General features: G+C 54.9%; 5 protein-coding genes across 5 annotated transcripts; 3 read left to right on the forward strand and 2 right to left on the reverse strand.

Moving 5' to 3' along the window:
• Positions 1-2277: 2277 nt before the first annotated feature.
• VMA13 (H(+)-transporting V1 sector ATPase subunit H) lies at positions 2278-3913 on the forward strand (the record flags this gene model as incomplete). The annotated part of the gene is made up of 3 exons (XM_053188018.1): positions 2278-2575; positions 2725-3253; positions 3301-3913. 3 exons carry the CDS (start codon positions 2278-2280, stop codon positions 3911-3913), a joined length of 1440 nt encoding a protein of 479 aa, XP_053053980.1.
• A 943-nt stretch (positions 3914-4856) lies between these two features.
• On the forward strand, positions 4857-5967 carry RPE1 (RIBULOSE-phosphate 3-epimerase; the record flags this gene model as incomplete). The annotated part of the gene is made up of 4 exons (XM_053188019.1): positions 4857-4972; positions 5106-5232; positions 5341-5586; positions 5701-5967. The coding sequence occupies 4 exons, from the start codon at positions 4857-4859 to the stop codon at positions 5965-5967; spliced, it is 756 nt and encodes a 251-aa protein (XP_053053981.1).
• A 238-nt stretch (positions 5968-6205) lies between these two features.
• On the reverse strand, positions 6206-7600 carry N0V96_003956 (uncharacterized protein; the record flags this gene model as incomplete). The annotated part of the gene is made up of 4 exons (XM_053188020.1): positions 6206-6267; positions 6320-7234; positions 7295-7428; positions 7485-7600. 4 exons carry the CDS (start codon positions 7598-7600, stop codon positions 6206-6208), a joined length of 1227 nt encoding a protein of 408 aa, XP_053053982.1.
• Positions 7601-8813: 1213 nt separating this feature from the next.
• NUA3 (putative component of NuA3 histone acetyltransferase complex) lies at positions 8814-10895 on the forward strand (the record flags this gene model as incomplete). Its single annotated transcript, XM_053188021.2, has 2 exons — positions 8814-8877; positions 8962-10895. 2 exons carry the CDS (start codon positions 8814-8816, stop codon positions 10893-10895), a joined length of 1998 nt encoding a protein of 665 aa, XP_053053983.1.
• A 570-nt stretch (positions 10896-11465) lies between these two features.
• Positions 11466-13794, reverse strand: PPN1 (Endopolyphosphatase; the record flags this gene model as incomplete). The annotated part of the gene is made up of 2 exons (XM_053188022.2): positions 11466-13438; positions 13599-13794. 2 exons carry the CDS (start codon positions 13792-13794, stop codon positions 11466-11468), a joined length of 2169 nt encoding a protein of 722 aa, XP_053053984.1.
• Between the last annotated feature and the right edge of the window lie 4082 nt (positions 13795-17876).

The following is a 17876-nucleotide window of genomic DNA, read 5'->3' on the forward strand; positions in this document are numbered from 1 at the left end:
TTTTTTTATTTTTTTTATGTTCTGGCGGAAACCGCTGCTCGGCGTCGTCAACTGCCAGGAATGCGCGAGGCCGGAAAGACGGCGAAGCGAGAATGTAAGTCGGCTCTCCCCACGATTGCCAATCTTGTTCGGTCAATGGGGATGTCGAGAGGTCCTGTCTTGTTTCGTAGCCTCGTGGGCGCCCCAAAGATTGCGAGAATGAGGAATGTTGTAGCGGTAGGATGAGGTATTAATGGTTGGCGGGGAATGAGAAGAAGAGGGAGGGTAAGCTGGTAGTATGGTCAAGGTGTGATTGAGTAGCCGCGGTGTGAGCTGGCCAACCTAACCTGTTAGTGTGCAGAGGTATCGGCAGGGACTGAGAGCTTGGAATGTGGTGTTTTCTGGATTAGATGGGAAGAATGAACCAAGAAGTCGGGAAGAATGAAACCTGCAGGTAAGTTTGATTTAAGAGAGAGGGAGAGATTGAGAAGGCGCTGACTGACGGGAGTGTCGTATTACTTGGTTTGGGCAGTGGGATTGTCTTTTTTTTTTTTCCTTGGCCGTCGCGCGGGTCGATTCCCAGCCTCCTTCAAGTCCAACCTCTTGATTTTGCTGCCGCTGTCACCAGGCGCACCCACACTTCTGACACTCACAATACTACCCTCAAATAATGCAAAGTTCCGCAGGGATCTAGCTTCACCGATTAGTTTTTGGCCAATCTCTGACGAGGGTGATTCTGAAGATTCCTCTTGAGTGCGTGATTCCGTCACACTTGCTGCTTCTTTTTCTGTTCTTGTTCCGTTCCTGAAGATCGGGCGCCGAGTTGTGGTTCCCCCTTCACTTAGAGTCTTAGACCAAGACACCCGGAGCAGACGAGGGTTATAAGTGGCCTAGTGCGGGGAGATGCCTGTATGAGTTGGCAGAAACGGGTCGCTACTCGCTGGTAACACGTTTGTGACTGGCCCGGCCCAGAGCGCCTTGGTTCCCACTTGTTTACCTGCAGGGGTCGGTCCGTCCACTGGACGACAATCGATAGGCAGAGAAGCCTGTTCTAACCCAACTGTACGAATACTTATGGGCCATGGCAGCAACAATGGAGCAGCGATTGTTTGCCCTGCCGTTCGTCTCTCCCGCCGGGCAGGCTCCGTCAGGTACCGTTTCGCAGGCTTGTCACTCGCAACCGAGTAACGCAGCTAGCGAGCTCCTTCCTTCCTTCCTTGGCTGGTTTGCCAGAAGCAGGCCGATCTGGGCTTACTCTCGCCATCTGGTGCCTTGCAACCATTGGCAGAGACGCTCGTAAGCCCATCGTGAGCTGCTGCAATGAGATCATGCTCATTTCCGCGCTGTCACATTAGTCTCCATGTACCTCGGGTCTAGTGAAGTGGTCATGACCTCTCGTGACAGAGGTTCTAGGGCAGAAGAAACGGTCTTTGACTCGTATAGGGCAGATTGGCAGCGCCATGACAGCTCTTGCGCTGGCTTCTGGCACCACGACGAGATCTCGGCAGGTGTCAGTCCGTGGGTTCCGCAACTTTGACGGCATCAAGTCCGAGTGAGCCCGACCGGCGGGATGGGACTCCGCGGCACCCATGAGGGGGTCATCACCAAGTAGGCCATGAAGTCCTGGCTAGTGACGCCTTTTTAAGATTCAAGGGACTTCTTTTCCGTATGTGCCTTGCATACTGGCGTGGGCCAGTCTTTCGTACAAGGGTCATTCGTGCAGAGGGAAAAAGAAAAGGTGAGCAGTGTTCAGCTTCATCTGGTAAGCCGAGTATCAACGATAGCTGCACTTGAGGAAATCGGGTGGTTGGGAACCGGGGCAACTGGGTCGTAGTGCTATTTGGAGCAACAAAGTGTGTGAGAGGCTAGAAGGCTTAGAGGCAGTGAGCCAAGCTTTAGGATGGATTCATGGAAGTGAAGGTGATTGAGAAAATCGCACCGCCACAACGCTCGATCGAGTGGGCCGTCTTCATTGGCTAAGCGGAGCTTTGGTGGGTCCGTGAGAGCTGCCACTTGTGGCTGGTGTAGAAATGGACCTCAAGCCAATCAGATGCCGTCAGCCTGACGCTGTGACTTGAGCAAGGAAGTGACCCAAAAACTGGGTGGGCGCGGCTGCGGGCCTGCGGCTGCGGCTTGAGAGCATTACGTTCGTCAGACAGCTTCCCGCCGCAACGACCTGCGACCCTCAGCACCGCCGAACCCATCCACGCCGTCCATCTCCAAATCCCCCCTCGGCGACACAGGTGCATCTCCAATCCAAAAAGCCGCCCGAGTCGCTACTTCCCTCGACTCGCCGCCATGTCTCTCGATCCTCCTACCTATTTGGCCTCGCTGCAGAACAACATCCGCCAGCGGCCAATCCCCTGGGATGGCGCTGTTAGAGCAGGCACTATCACAGAGGACCACCTGGCCCGCATCCGCGCTGTTGATAAGGCGAAGAAGCCCGAAGCTCGAAAGGAGATTGTAGAAGGAGATCTCGATGGCTACCGCTCCCTCTTTGTTGGCGAATCTGGGAAGCCCTCGGTGCTTGAGTCCGCAGGCAAGCAGGCCAATGTCGTCCAGTATATCCTCGTCCTCTTGGCGGACCTCTTGCCCAGTATGTTCCATACCATCCCCCATTGATTCGCCAATCTATTACTATGGCCAGATTCTACTTATTCTGCCCTCGTTTTCCTAGAGATTGATTTATCTCAACGATCCCTTCATATGCCTCAACCCCGCTAATGCTGTCGTCTCTCCAAATAGGTGTACCGTCACTCTCGAAGGCTATCTTCAAAAACGCCGACCCCTACAAGCACTTCCTACCTCTGCTCGCCCACTCGAACAATACCGAGGACCCTATTCCCTTGCTCACATCGACGGCTCTGACCAAGCTCATGTCGCTCTCATTGAACGAATCGCAGGCGACCCGAAACGCCATCCCCGTGCTCCTCTCCTACCTATCTGGCCTCGCGAAGAGTTCTGATGCAGGCCTTCAAGACATCGCGGTCCAGGAATACTCCTCCATTCTCTACGGACATGCCGCGAGACAACAATTCTGGAATCAAAGAAGCGAGACGATTGCGCCTCTGATTGATATCCTCAGAACAGCAGCTGGCATTGGCAGCAACGGCAGCTCCTCGGCAAGCATATGGAGCGGAACCGCGCCGACAAGAAACGCCGGATTTGAGGGTTCACTCGGCGGCGGTGTTGGCTTGCAGTTGCTGTACCATGTGCTACTGGTTATCTGGCAAATGAGCTTCGAAGCCGAAGATATTGGTGACGAGCTTAATGAGTAAGTGCACTCTAGCCGTATGGCTTTCACAAACTGATCATGTTTAGCGAGTACGATATTATCTTGCTGTACACCCAGCTTTTGCGCCTCTCTCCCAAGGAGAAGACGACCCGATTGGTTGTCTCTACCCTTTACAACTTGCTCAGCAAGAACCAGAAATCACTCCTCCCTACTGCGGTCCTTGCGCGACTACCTGCGCTCCTTGACAACCTGAGCGGCCGCCACCTGACAGACCCTGACCTGCTCGAAGACGCACAAAGTCTCAAGGAACTTCTCGAAGAGTACACCAAGACAAAGACGACCTTTGACGAATACGTTGCTGAGGTCGAGTCTGGTCACCTCCGATGGTCACCGCCTCACAGAAGCCAGGTCTTCTGGGCTGAGAATGCGCGCAAGATTTTGGAGCACGAGAACGGAGCTATTGCGCGCCAGCTCGCCGAGATTATGAAGAAGCCGTGGGAGAACGACAAGGCAGTCCTGGCTATTGCATGCAACGATGTTGGGGCCTTGGTTAAGGAGGTGCCTGAGATGAGATATAAGCTGGAGAAGCTTGGTCTCAAGACCAGAGTTATGGAGCTAATGGGAGAGTCGGACGAGAATGTCCGTTGGGAGAGTTTGAAGGCATTGGGTGGCTGGTTGAAGTACAGCTTTGACAACTAAATTTGTTTCCGGAGCAAGAACAAACAGTAGGGCTATTGGCCTAGGCTCTGTGTATGTATAAACGGGGGACAGCATTACCCAGGCAGTTTAGAGTGGACCAGGAGTAGGTCGTTCTCGCATATTCCATTGTTTTTTCGTTGGTCAACGCTCTCAACCAAAATCGCGATGTATGCCCACGGATATCCCGAGTCTGTGGATGGAACACGCCATACGGCGATGATCAGTCGAGCAGGATACTGGCACTATGACGCGGAGCCAAGGCACAACACCACTGATGAGCATCGTGGGATGCTTCTTTTGGTACCGGGGAGGCGTACGATGTGCGGATACAGGTGACCGCAAATCCGCGGCGGCGGATAATCACCCGAGACGGCGAGGCCCGCCGGCCATCTTGACATACTTACCTTAGTACTGGCAACGTCAGGGGTCAATTCGGCCCCCCGTCTCTTGAATTTTCCAGCTAGCCAGCCCAATGGGAAGGGTGGAGCTATGCTTAGGTAGGGAGGTACCTAAAATAAGGGGTGCGTTATGTACTCCGGAGCTTATCATACGGGCGGTACGTGCCCGGCGGGGTTGACGTTTGGCGTGGGGTGGCGCGACTGCGACCCCTCAGTTATTAGTGATTCTAGATCCCAGAATATCCCAGAATGTGGGAAGATCCCAACAGAAACTCCACCCGAAAGAGCTCTCGTGGTTCAGGGTCCATAGCTTACCACAGCTTCCGGTCGCATGTCCGATCGTGTACCCTCCAACCCTTTTCCAAACGCCGAAGAGCCGTTCAGTGCCCACGAACAAAACTAGACACACCCGCTCTCACATCCGCCGCCCACGCACACCTCTCTTTTTTTTCCCTTCTCAAACCACCACAAAGGAGACACACACGAACACAAACGAAACACAGCTTTCTCTCTCTATCTGACTGTACTCGTTGCCTACTTGCACAATGGCACCCAAAGCAATCATAGCTCCGTCGATTCTCGCGGCCGATTTTGGCCACTTTGGCCATGCGTGCTCCAAGACCATAGAGCAAGGCGCTGACTGGCTTCACGTCGATATTATGTACGGAGACCATACCCCGCCAGAAAAAAATCAGCACGCAAGCAACTTGCGACCGCTTTTTTGGAAAGCCGGTCGCAAAAGAATTGTCCTCATGTCCGAGCCGAGCCGTGGCTAATTTACATGGTTTTCTTAGGGACGGCCACTTTGTGCCCAACATTTCATGGGGACCCGGTGTTGTCGCCAAGATCAGAGGTCATGTTGAGAAGCCCATCGAGACATGGGGAAAGGGCACATTTGACTGTCATATGATGGTTTCCGAGGTAATTGCTTTCCCTTCACCCTGGGCTTATGTTTTTGGTGTTGCCAAAAGTCCATTTGCGGCAATCTGGCATGTTACAATACGCCTACTAACGCATCCGTCGATTTAGCCCAAGAAATGGGTCAAGGGCATGAAGGAGGCCGGCGCAGACCTGTACTGCTTCCACTACGAGGCCGCATTTTCCTCCGACTCCGACAACCCAGAGGTCCAATCCGACGAGAAGACGAACCCCCGCGCCCTGATCCGCTACATTCACGAGCAGGGCATATTAGCCGGCGTGGCTCTGAAGCCCGCAACCTCGGTCGACGTTGTGTGGGAGCTCCTCGAGAGTGAAGACCCACTCGAGAGACCAGACGTGAGTTATTGCCCTTTTTCCTTCTTCTTCTTACGAGCAGCTGTTACACACACCACAAGATGGGGTCTCCGCGAAGGCGCATTAGGCTGACAGGGGTTCTCTCCACAACCGCAGATGGTCCTGATCATGACAGTCGAGCCCGGTTTCGGCGGACAGAAATTCATGGCCTCTGAGCTACCCAAGGTCCAGGCCCTCCGCGAGCGGTACCCGGAGCTCAACATCGAGGTCGACGGCGGCCTGACCGGGTCCACCGTCGGCCAGGCTGCCGACGCGGGCGCCAATGTTATCGTTGCAGGCAGCGCTGTCTTTGGTGCCCAGGACCCCGCAGAGGTCATTAAGGTCCTCAGACAAGCCGTCGAGAAGAAGACCGGCAAGCTCTGAGCTGAGATCGGAATCGGAGTCTCCACTACACCAAACCTCCGGCTTTTCCCTCTCACGCCTACGTTTTTACGACTTTTTCCTTTTTTTTGGGGGGGTTTTTTTTTTTTGTCCTCTATAAAAAGCTATGGGAGCCATGATTTATGTTCAGCGTATATAGATATCAGACGGACAGCAACTTTCCGGTGGTATGCCGGAGTTACAGGTCTTTCTAATCCTAATCCTACAACATTATACACTATTATTTGGTCTTTTGTTGCAGTGCCTTATCCAAGGCCGCAATGAACCCCTTGATTTCATCAACTACGGCTGATTAGTTTTACTCACAGGTTGGAAAGTTGTGCACTTGACTTACGGCTGTTATAATGCACCATGCTAACCCGAATAATGCCATCGGCGGGGTCGAGTTGCAGAATCTCCTTGATCAGCCGGTACGAATAGAAGTGGCCCCATCGGAAGGCAAACTCGGACTCGTTCTCTACGGCATTGACAAGCTCCTTGGTGCCCCACCCCTGCACTCTGAAGCTGATTGTCGGAACGCGCCGGTCGGTGCCGGCATCAGTCTCGCCGTAAACGGTCACGTCGCCCCGGCCGTTGAGATACTCGAGCAGAATGGCCTGGAGCTGCCCCTCCTGCTCGACCTTGCCCTTCCAGCCCTGGGAGTCGGGCGTGCCCAGGTACTCCAGCACCCGCGGGACGGCCGAGACCAGCTCGTAGCTGCCTCCCGCGAGCCCGAGCTTCCCCTCGAGGGACTCGCTCGGGTTGAAGAAGTGGCCGAGGGAGCGCATATGTGCGTCCTGCACGGCGCGGCTGGCGTATAGCATGGCCGTGTGCGGGCCGTAGACCTTGTACCACGAAAAGGCGTAAAAGTCGACGCCGAGGGCTTTGACGTCGATGGGCCGGTGCGGGGCGTAGGCCACGCCGTCGACGCAGACCAGACCCTTTGGTGTGGAGTCGTGGACAAGGGAGGCTACGGAGGCGACGTCGTGGATCGTGCCTAGGATGTTGCTCGCGTGCGTGAGGGTTACCAGGCGGGTCTTGTCCGAGAGCAAGGGCTTCAGGTTCTCCGTCGTCAGCTTTGGGTTCGTTGTTGAGGATGCGTCTGTGGGCTTCCACCACTTCAGCTCGAGTCCTTGGCGGGCGGCGAGGTCGACCCAAGAGGCGATGTTGGCTTCGTGATCGACTGCTGATACGACGATTTCGTCGCCCTTGTCAAAGGTGAAGGTGTGGGATAGGTTGCGGAAGAGCTGGGTTGTCGAGGCGCCAAAGACTGTGACCCTTTTTTGTAAGAGTTCCCGTCAAGAGTAATCGTTGGGCAGTTTTCATTTACCTATCTCGTCGGCAGATGCGTTGATATACTTTGCGCCGGCCTGGTAGCCTTCGCTGTAGGAGGCCGTCGCCTTCTGGCCGACTTTGTAAGACGCGCCTAGCTGAACATTGTTTTGTGTGAGATAGTCGCGGATGCTGAGGCGTTATGTGAGCGAGATTTTCAGACTATCTGAGGATTACAGGTGACATACGACTCAATGACTGTGCCCAGCGTCTGGCTTCCGCCCGCGTTATCGAAGAAGACCTGGTCTTGGCCCAGGGCAGGGAACTTGCTTCTCACGGCAGCGATATCTATCTGAGACGCCATATTGAATGTGTTTCTGGCTGAAGATATACAAGATAAATGCAATTTCTGTAAGAGAACTATCACAAGACAATTGAAGAAAGCGAGTAGAAATTGAAGCTATCGTGATGAGGAACGAGGGCCGAGTATTAAAGATGCGAGATTACGATAGCAGTTGCGGGGCAGGGCGTAATGGACGTAAAAGACTGGGTTCAGATGATTAGGAAACTGCCCAATTGAGAAGTGAAGCGGCTTTGGGAAGCCCGCAATTTGCAGAAAGCCAAATGATCTACTGAGTGTTCCCATGGATGCATGACGTTTTGCAGTGCGGGCGAAGGAACAACCTCAGTGCGGTGCTGGTAGGCGGGGGAAGAGGAGGATACACAGTAGAGGGGCAGCGCGAGGATGGGAGGTGTGGGGCGCGGGGTTCGGCGGTTGGGCCCGACTCGCCCGAAGCTTGCCCGCCCGCCGTGCCAATTCCCGACCGCGTTTTTTGGTTGGGAGCCTCCGATGCCAAGCACCGTTGCACACTTCTGTCTCCAATTCTTGATTTTGTTTTTCTTTGACCAAAAGAATGGTGCCAGATCTGCCAATAGATTGAGAGGGAATTGGGAGAAGTTGAGTTGAGGGGACTGCCGCTTATTTCACTCCCACCCACCCTTTAATGCATTACCTCTGATACAAGACGCATCTCATGCAAATTTCAAGCGCCAGGAGCGAATCGTGCATGTCTGGTGTATCTAGACACCGGCATTGGCTATCTCCTCGCCAGCCTGGCGGTACTTAATGACTGGGCAGGAGAGCGAAGCAACCGGCGCTTGCACCGTCATGCGGATGAGGTTCTGGAGAATCCAATGTTTGGACCGAGAGCCAGCCCTTTGCTAGTTCTAATCATTGGCCACGCCGGCACTGGACAGCGGTGTACCAAGGAGCTCTCCCCCGACCGTTAAAGTGCCCCCGCCATCTGCTGAGCGTACACTCGTGGAGAGGCGCTTTTGCAAGCTTTGCAGGGGCCAACGGTGGGACGGTGCTAAGCCCATGGGACGATTTGGCGCGAAAACAGCTGCTAGGAGAAAAACTTTATGTGGGACCTCAGCCCACGTTCGGTTCCGATCAGCGACAGACAGCCCAGCGCTGGGGTCGTCACAAAATATTGAAATTCTGGGAGGCTGCCAACGACTTTCTCCTCTTCAATTCTTACAGAAGATTGTCCCTATCCCTCACCCAATCACTCAAGATGAAGCGCAAGGCTAGTTCACGAATTGATGACAAGAGAACGTCCAAGAAGAAGACCAAGACGAGTTAGCCACCCCTACAACAACCTCAACTTTTTTCCATGCCCCGATGTCGTCACTAACACCGAACTTTCTTCGCTCCACGCGCAGCTCTCTCGGCCGACGTCGCAAAGTCGAGATTCCGCAAGGGTCTCTTTGACAAGAAGGTCCACGACGCCTACACGAAGCAGTACGCCGAATCGAGCCCCTACAAGCACTCCGTCATCGACGGCCTCGTCGACGACGCCCTCCTGCGCTCCGTCCGCGACGAGATTCGCGAAAACGTCTCCTTCACCCCCAAGGAAACCGACATTTACAAGATCCACCAGTCGGGCGACCTCGCCAACCTCGACGGCCTCGACGATGACGCCCTCGCCAAGCTCCCGAGCCTGCTGTCTCTCCGTGACGCAATCTACTCCGAGACCTTTCGCGACTACGTCTCCCACATCACCGGCTGCGGACCCTTGAGCGGCCGCAAGACCGACATGGCCATCAACGTCTACACCCCCGGCTGCTACCTCCTCTGCCACGACGACGTAATCGGCAGCCGCAAGGTCAGCTACATCCTCTACCTCACCGACCCGGACACCCCGTGGAAGCCCGAGTGGGGCGGCGCTTTGCGCCTGTTCCCCGTGCTCGAGCAGGAGGGTAAAGACGGCGAGATTGCAAAGACGCCGGCACCGGACCACTCCAAGGTCATTCCGCCCGCGTGGAACCAGCTCTCCTTCTTCGCTGTGCAGCCCGGCGAGTCCTTCCACGACGTCGAGGAGGTCTACCACGCCGAGACCAAAGCGCAGCTCGAGGCCGAGGGCGGACGCGTCCGCATGGCCATCTCGGGCTGGTTCCACATCCCCCAGATCGGCGAGGACGGCTACGTCGAGGGCGCAGAGGAGAAGCAGGTCAAGAATTCGGGGCTCATGCAGCTCCAGGGCAACCCGGACCAGCACGACACCCCGCAGGCGCGGTCCGTCAAAGTGGACAAGCCCAAGGCCAGCCTCGAAGGGTTCGACGAGGCCGGGCTCGAGTTTTTGCTAAAGTACATTGCGCCGACGTACCTTACCCCGGATACCCTGGAGCAAATCTCGGAGCACTTTGAAGAGAACTCGAGCATCACGCTCCCCAACATCCTCTCGAAGAAATTCTCCGCCAGGCTCAAGGAGTATATTGAATCCCAAGAGAGTTCAAAGAACACCCTCCCGGACAACGACAGCGACGCCATCGAAAAGACGTCGGCATGGCGCGTCGCCCGTCCCCCGCACAAGCACCGCTTCCTCTACCAACAGCCCGCAGGCGCCGACGAGCTGCGCAGCGCGCAGGAGGAGAACCCGCTTACGGAGCTGCTCGACCACCTGCTCCCCTCGCGGCAGTTCCGTGAGTGGCTACAGGTCGCCACGGGCACCGTCGTCGAGAGCCACGAGTTTCTCGCGCGCCGGTTCCGCCGCGGGCAGGATTATACCCTCGCGACGGGCCACGACGGGAAGCCTCGTCTCGAGCTCAACCTCGGTATCACCCCATCCAAGGGTTGGGGTGACGAGGAGGAGGAGGGAGAGGAGGAGAAGCCTGAAGAAGAGCAAGAAGAAGCAAAGCCCAATGGTAAATCATCAAAGAAGCGCAACAAGGGTAAAGGCAAAGCCAAAGCCGAGCCCGAGCCCGCATCCACCCGAGAAGAAAAAGAAGAAGAGACAGAGGTCGGCGGACACGAAGTCTACATGGCGGGCGACGACGGCGAGGAGGACGAGGACGCGGCGATTTACAAGTCGTCGGGCGACGACGACAACATCCTCTTCTTCCAGGCCGCCGCGTGGAACAAGCTCACGCTCGTGCTCCGCGACAGCGGCACGCTGCGGTTCGTAAAGTACGTCGGGCGCGCCGCCAAGGGAGACCGGTGGGACATCTCGGGCGCGCTCGATATCGAGGACGAGGATGAGGAGGAGGGCGCCGGTGGTGCGAATGGTGGTGATGGTGGTGATGATGGGGAGGAGTCTGAGGAGGAGTGGAATGGGTTCTCTGATTCACCCGCCGCGCAGACGAGCGATAGCGACTGAAAAAGTGTGGTCTTGATTCTGCGTTTGCGTGTGCGTGTATATATACGTTATGTACATCTAGCCTGATGCTTTGATTCTAGGGATGTACACGGCTAGACCCAAAAAAGTTATGATTTAAAATACATGATTGTCCCCTACTTCAATCTTCATTCTTTGCATTGACTTGACGACATAAACTCAACAGCAATCGTAAACCGGGATAATGTGTATGACAAAAACCGTTCAGAAACCCCCTAACCTGGAGAACCTGCAATAATTTGGGTTACAAGATGCTTTAAAAGGGAACACGAAAAAAGCGAATCTACGAGCACCTCGAAACTTCCTACAGCTGAAGAAAAAAATAAAATTCATACAAATTTCGCTACCCTTTGCCCATGCGCCTCCCATAAAAACGCCTCTGTTTCTTTCAAATACAAAGTGCTAGCCCATATGACGAGTTCCAAAAAAGTCTAGCAAATGCTTATGATGCAAGCTTGCAACGACAAGAACCAATGACTAGTACCTCTCGCACGCTTTCTAGCTCGCGTGCTTCGTGTCTCTCTCTCTCTCTCTCTCTTTTTCTCACACCCTCTAAAACTTCTTCAACTTCTTCTGGGGCACCGTCTTGATGAACGCGTGCTTCAGGAAATGCAACCACACCTTGTTGTGCTTCTTCTTCTTCTTCTTTCCACCCTTCTTACCCTTCTTGCCTTTCTTTCCTTTCTTCTTGTCTGCTTCTACGTCTTCATCTTCGTCATCATCTTCATCGTCGTCTGCGTCGTCATCGTATGCTTCATCTTCAACCAGCTCCTTCTTCTCGTTTAATGACTCCTCTTCTTCTTCTACGTCTTCGTCATCGTCTTCTTCAAAGTCCTCCGCAAGGGCCTTTCCTTTACCCTTCTTAGCATTCTCCTTGGCGATGCGGTTCGCCAGCTTGACGTAACTGCGAACGGTCAAGTCCGATAGCTTGTAGATCTTGTCGGTAAAGGTGCTGTATTCAACCTCGAACGCAAAGGGGCGAGGCTTGGGCTTCTTGGACTTGGGATCCTTGTCCTTGTGGATGCCGTCACGCCACTTGTTCCCAGATGCGTCCTTGCTCTCGTGCGTCATGTCGTTGTTGAGGTAGGTCAGGTTCGCAAAATACTGGGTGTATCCAAGGAAGGTCAGGGGTTGAGGTGCGTAGGCCGGGCCAGGGCCGGTGCCTGCAGGTGGCGGCTGAGGGATGACCAAGTTGGGATCCTTGGGTTTTGTCGGCTTCTTTCCCTTTTTGCCCTTATTACCCTTCTTCTTCTTCTTGGCGGCGTCGATCTCGCGCTTTAGTTCTTCGTGAACGGGGTCGTCGTCCGATGGGAGTGATAGAGCGGGTACCGAGTTGGTGAACGAGTCGGTCCAAACTGCAGCATCCTCGAGGCCGGAAATGTTGTACTCCACGACACGGAGTGTGGGGAAGTAGTTGGGGACGATACTGGGGCCGACGAGGGAGAGGTGGTATCGCTCTGCGTACTTGCCACCCAAGTCCTTTCCTGGCCTCTTCTTTTTCTTCTTCTTGTCCTTCTTGCCCTTTGCATCCGAATCCACATGGTCTTCCTCCTCAAGAGCCTTCACGTTGACGGCTGGCAATTTGGCCCAGCCTTCTCGCAATTCTGTGAGGTAGTCCTGTGCCGACTGAATTTCGAGTTCATCCTCAAAAGCTTCGCGCCCGACGTCATCGTCCACCGCGAAACCACCCAGGATGTTGATGTCGATTTCTTTGGTGTCGTGTACAATGAAATGATCAATGTTCATGTGACCGTAAAGCGAACCAACAACAACATCCCGATACTGCTGCATCCAAAGGTTGTACTTTTGCCAGCAGGTTTCATCCCAATTCTTCTTGCTGTCGGTCCGGGCCGGGGGCACGTGGCCCATGAGGATGGCCTTCATGCCGCGTTCGCGAAGGAACTCCAGCTGCACGCGAAGCCATTCCATTTGCTTAAAACCTGGCTCGGACGGCTGCTGGCAATCGTCGACACCGGCATTTCGGTCGAAAAAGTACAACGTGTTGAGACTGAATACGGCGAGCTTCTTGGGAATGACCTCGGTATAAAACCAGCCGCCAAATTCGAAAGAGTGGCGTTGCTCCTCGGGGATAAAGCGCTTCCAGATCTCGGCATAGTATCCCAACCACTTATTGGGCCCTGGCAGGAGGATATTATGCGGTAGGATGTCGTTGTTTCCAAAAGTCGGAATGACAGGTACGGCCATTTTCGAGGAGTCTTTCGGGTCACCAAACGTTTCCGCAAACTTGTCGGCGATCCATCGATTTGTGCCGAGCACCTGGCCCGGGCTACGAGGAATGCTCTCGTCGCTGTCGTGGCGCGCAGAGTCGCCGGTCCAGATGACGAAATCGATGTCGTCTACAATATTCGCGGCGATCCAGTCAAAGGTCGCGTTTACGAGGGAAGATGGCGTATCGCAGTCGGAGGTTTCTGCGCCATAGTAGCCGGCGGGTCCATCGCCTGAATGGCAGGCGACGCCTTCTTCGGTAGAGGAGTGGGTTTTGTAGAACTGATCGGGGTGAAAGTCTACGAATGCACAACAGTCATTAGCTTTTGGTGTCGTCCCACGTCAAGCACCAAGCAGAGAGCGGTTCGCCTCATGTGCCTTGCCTGAGCGTTCGCGACTGCAGCTATGCCTTGCTGATCGCGGCGCCCGTGGGTGTCGTCGGGTAGCATCCAAACGTACCAGTAATGTGTAGAAACTTTCCACTTAGACGTCGAGATCCTCCCTGTGCGACTGTTTCTGCGACCTCTGAACCAATGACGATTTGCTGCTGCCCGCTGGCGACAGGTGTTGCAATGACGCCATGCAGGAACAACTGCTGGAGCAGGGCGAGCTGCAGAGGCAGGGCGGCGCCCACTATTGCGGGTAAAGACCGCATTGCTGGGGAGGAGCTGAAGAGGCGCGCGGTACCTGGTTCGATGTTTCTATGGTTCTGACGCACGCAGGCACGGCAGCCGGTTGAAGGGGTGATGATATTGTTTGAAAAAGAGAAGAGACCGTCGTAACGGGGGGGTTTCGGAGAGACTAAGAGTGGGAGTGAGAAAGCAGACGGGGGCCAATTCAAGGTTATTAAGTCATGATTTTCCCTTGGCCGAGCTTTGGCTGTCCCCGTAGAAAAATAAAATGGAAGCGCGAGCGACTGTCTGGATCAACGGACAGGGTCTGTCTGACTTGGTTTGCTTGGCTTGGCCGTGGCCGTGACCTGGACTTTTTTCAGGGCTCCGGGGCTGGGGCGAGGCGGTAAGCAGGGGACCGGGCAGCTGGAGTGTTGCTGGAACACCACCTTTGGGAATGCTGCCAGACGTGAGCGGTCAGGTACAAATATGTGTGAGCATAAGAGCGAGAGCATCCGTACTTCGTACCCAAGGTATAATATACGATGACACCTTCGGAGACTGAGAGAAGAGAGGGAGGGCGCAAGGGTCCACGTCACAGTTACAGCTCTTGGGAACAACCCAGCTGGTCAACCTTGCTTCGTAGGCACGTAGGCACCCGACTGGACGTAGGGAATCGCGGCTGGTACTGTAGGTGACCCTAAATAAATAACACCGGTTGAACTTGAGGGGTGATCCTCCCGCACGCCAACCGCCTGGCTTGCCGTGCTTGCGTTAGAGTTGATGGTCGGCTTTTGCAAGTGAGAAAGTGATGATGTCCGGTGGCGTCCAATGGTTGCATGTCCCTGCTGACTGACGGCTGGGCAGGGGAAAAGGAAGGCAAGTCAGTGATGGTGGCAGTGGTGAGAAGGAAGCAGCAGCAGCCATCAACAGGTGCTCCTTTCCTTTCTGAACCCGGGAGGAGCATGACTTTTAATGTACTTGTCCGCTCCTTCCGACGACCACAACGTGTCTTGGTGTTGGCATCTCATGCCTTTCACTGCCACGACTGCCTCACACGACGATGCAACAAGGAACATGATTCCCCGCCTTCCCTTTTGTGTGCGTTACAACTTACATGCACGCAAGTCGCTGGAAACACCGCAAACAAGACCATCAAGGTCCATGGCCGACTAGAGGTGAAACTCTCACTGGATGATTATCATCCCGAGTCCACCCCCCATCTCCATTCTCCATCCAGATCTCCAGCACTAATCCACGGAGCACGATGGCCAGTCCACAAGGCTGAAAGCTTCAACCTCCAATCCGCAGCCAATCGAGCTGCAGCACTCCAACACGTGTGGTTTTTCCACAACACCCACTGCCCATCGAAACATCCATGGGCTGAGACAACCACCCCATCCCACGATATTCCATCACTGCATCAGCGAGGTTGCCGCCTGGTAGCGCCGTACACGAGCCAGTGCCGAGTGCTGAGGCGTCCTAGGGCCTCTGACCGTTCCCCGTGGACCACCTGCTACCTATTCCATCCTCGGATCCTCCTCTTTGGAGCGTGGGACAGGTCGTCAGACTGAGAGTGTGACCCTCGATATGCACAAAAGTCCACAGTGCCTCATCCTGGGGTGGGCTGGTTGGCGCGAGCCAATCCGGCACTTACTCCAACCCGTCGCTTGATCTGCCCGCTCCCCATCGTGGGGCCGCGTGATACCCCGATATACCACATACCCATGATTTCTCGAAGTGTTCTACATGTCGTCCGCCTGGAAGTGCCAAGGGAGTCCTTCATGCTGCATCTCCAGGCAGGCCGTTGCGACCTTCATTCAGATGTTATTGCAGACTCGGGCCGTGTCTGGTCCCCTGCTGACACCTTTACGCTGACGTCATGTCTAACACAGCCGTCAAACTCTCACTCTCATATCTGCTGGTTCATCCCTTGCGCTTAGTTTAACATATAGAGATGCTGGCGGAACAATATGTTTGAAATGCAAATGAAGGCTCACCGCATCTCATCACATGCACTCGTGTTGTCGGGAGTTGCATAGTCACTCTCATGCGGTGTGTTCCCCTCAGATGGTCAGTTGACTGATTGTCGAATTCGATCCTTTTTTAGGGGTCCTGTCAACCTAGCGGCAAGACGAATTCGAGGCCGGGCGTGATTGGATTGCATACCTACCTTACAGACCACTTCTGTCAATACGTACTGTCACGCCTTGCTCACGTGATTCTAGTAGATTGCAGCAGCTGGCGCCGCCTGGCTGTAGAATGGTCGGAATGCCCAGATAACGTAACCAAAAGCTTTGCGTAAAACAGTGAAAGAAGCAGTGCGCAGGGTTGATGCACGGTGTTTCTAGGCTTGCATACGCCAGACGCAGGTAGGAAGCAGAATAGCTAGAGATGGCTATCAAGAGTCTCGATCAAACGCCGCAGACCGTGAAACCTAATAGAGCGCTTGCTTGGTGAGGAAAGTCGTAAAAATGCTTGGACCGGTCAGTTTCCTGTCGTCAGTGGTTGTCGCCGTGGCAAGAAATGCCACGATAGCATCATTCAGCGATATCCTCTTCTGGCCAACCACGAATAGTGTAATAACGGCTGATTACACGGGATGGCCGAGGCAAAGCCGCAAAGGGTAGCAAAGCGCCGCTGCGCCGGTCCTTGCGGAAGATGGCCGTAGCCTCTCTGGGAACCTCAGGAAGCCGCGATCGATGGAAAAGGGCGGGGGGCCGCTTTTTGTAGTATCGCAGAGCAATCAGCATCGTGAGGATGTTAAGCGACAAGCTCGGGCGTGTACTCGGGTGTTGGGGGGTATCGCCTATCATATCTCCTGCGACGACCGAGGGCGAATCCGGAACTGCGAGCTGGTCAGCTTGCGACCGAAGGCTTTCCGAGGCAGTTTGAGCTCCACTACGGCGGACGGAAGCACCAGAATGAACAGGGGGCTTGAATCCGTATATCCACAGAGGGGGAAAGCAATGGAGGCTCGTCCCACGGTCCCACGGTCCCAGCCTCCCAGATTCTCCACCGGGAGAAGGGCCCCCCACCAAAGGAGGAGACACCCCCGGCCGCCGGCCCCCGGTTTTGCAGGCTTGAGTGAAATAAAAATTGCGCCAAAACAACGTCTCCAGACCAGAAAATTTTGGTGATATTGTAATTGCCCCTGATGATTGGATGCCGCAATCAGCGCAGACCCCAAACACCCGAGGTACCACTCGTTAGTGCGAGGGAGACAGGTACATGATAATGGCGACATGAGGACGCCTGAACAGGAGTTGCCGCATGCCACAGGCTACAGCTGTTCCGTGGAGTCTGGACTCGTGATGCCCGGATTGGAATCGCAAATGAACCGTTTTCCTCTCCCGTGCGGGACTTCCCCTCTCCTATGCCGGTAGCATAATTCTTTTGGATCGAACTCGTGTCGCGGGGCCGGTGAAACAGTCTCGAAGATGCGAGGCTGAACCTGATGTCGTCGTCTTTGGCTCGAAAGCCACAAGTACCTTAGGCCTTAGTAAGGAAGTACCTTTAGCCTGTAGGCTGTAGCCATCCTGCGCGCCGCTGCCCGCTGCTGAACTGACAGGAACCGAGCCAGCTGGACGGGAGCTCCAGGTCAACAGTGAGGTAGCACTCTCAAATCACCCAATGACAGCCGTGTACAACAGTATCAGGTACCTTTCAGCGGCCAGAGTTTTCGGGACATGACTCTGGCTTCTACAGCCCTGGACGAGATGCGGACTGCATTGCAAAAGTCTGAGACGAGGCCCTTGCGACGGAAAAGTACAGTACTCCGTACGCCCTCAAGACCTCAGATTTCTCCGCATGGAGCTGTCCTGGCTTCTATGGGCATGTCCTGGTCTTGTGCGATGGACGTCGTCCAGCCGCGCGGGGAAGAAACGGAGAGCCTTGTCGTGGTCGCTCAAAGTCCGGATATCCATACCGTGGCACAGGAAGAAGAAAAGGCCGGACAGGCGGGTGGTGGCCGGCGTTGTCGGGTAAGGCAGCAAGTATCGAGTATCCGTCGGTACCTCAAGTATGGGTGGTAGGGAACCTGACTCCAGGTACAAATCTTCACATGTGGAGGCAACGTGAGCCTGTGAGAAGCGATGCAGCCGGGGCGTCGCAGACTGGCAGCCAG

This window comes from Colletotrichum fioriniae (genome assembly GCF_027942845.1).
Source record: "Colletotrichum fioriniae strain IMI 355084 chromosome Unknown scaffold_4, whole genome shotgun sequence".
NCBI lineage: Eukaryota > Fungi > Ascomycota > Sordariomycetes > Glomerellales > Glomerellaceae > Colletotrichum > Colletotrichum fioriniae.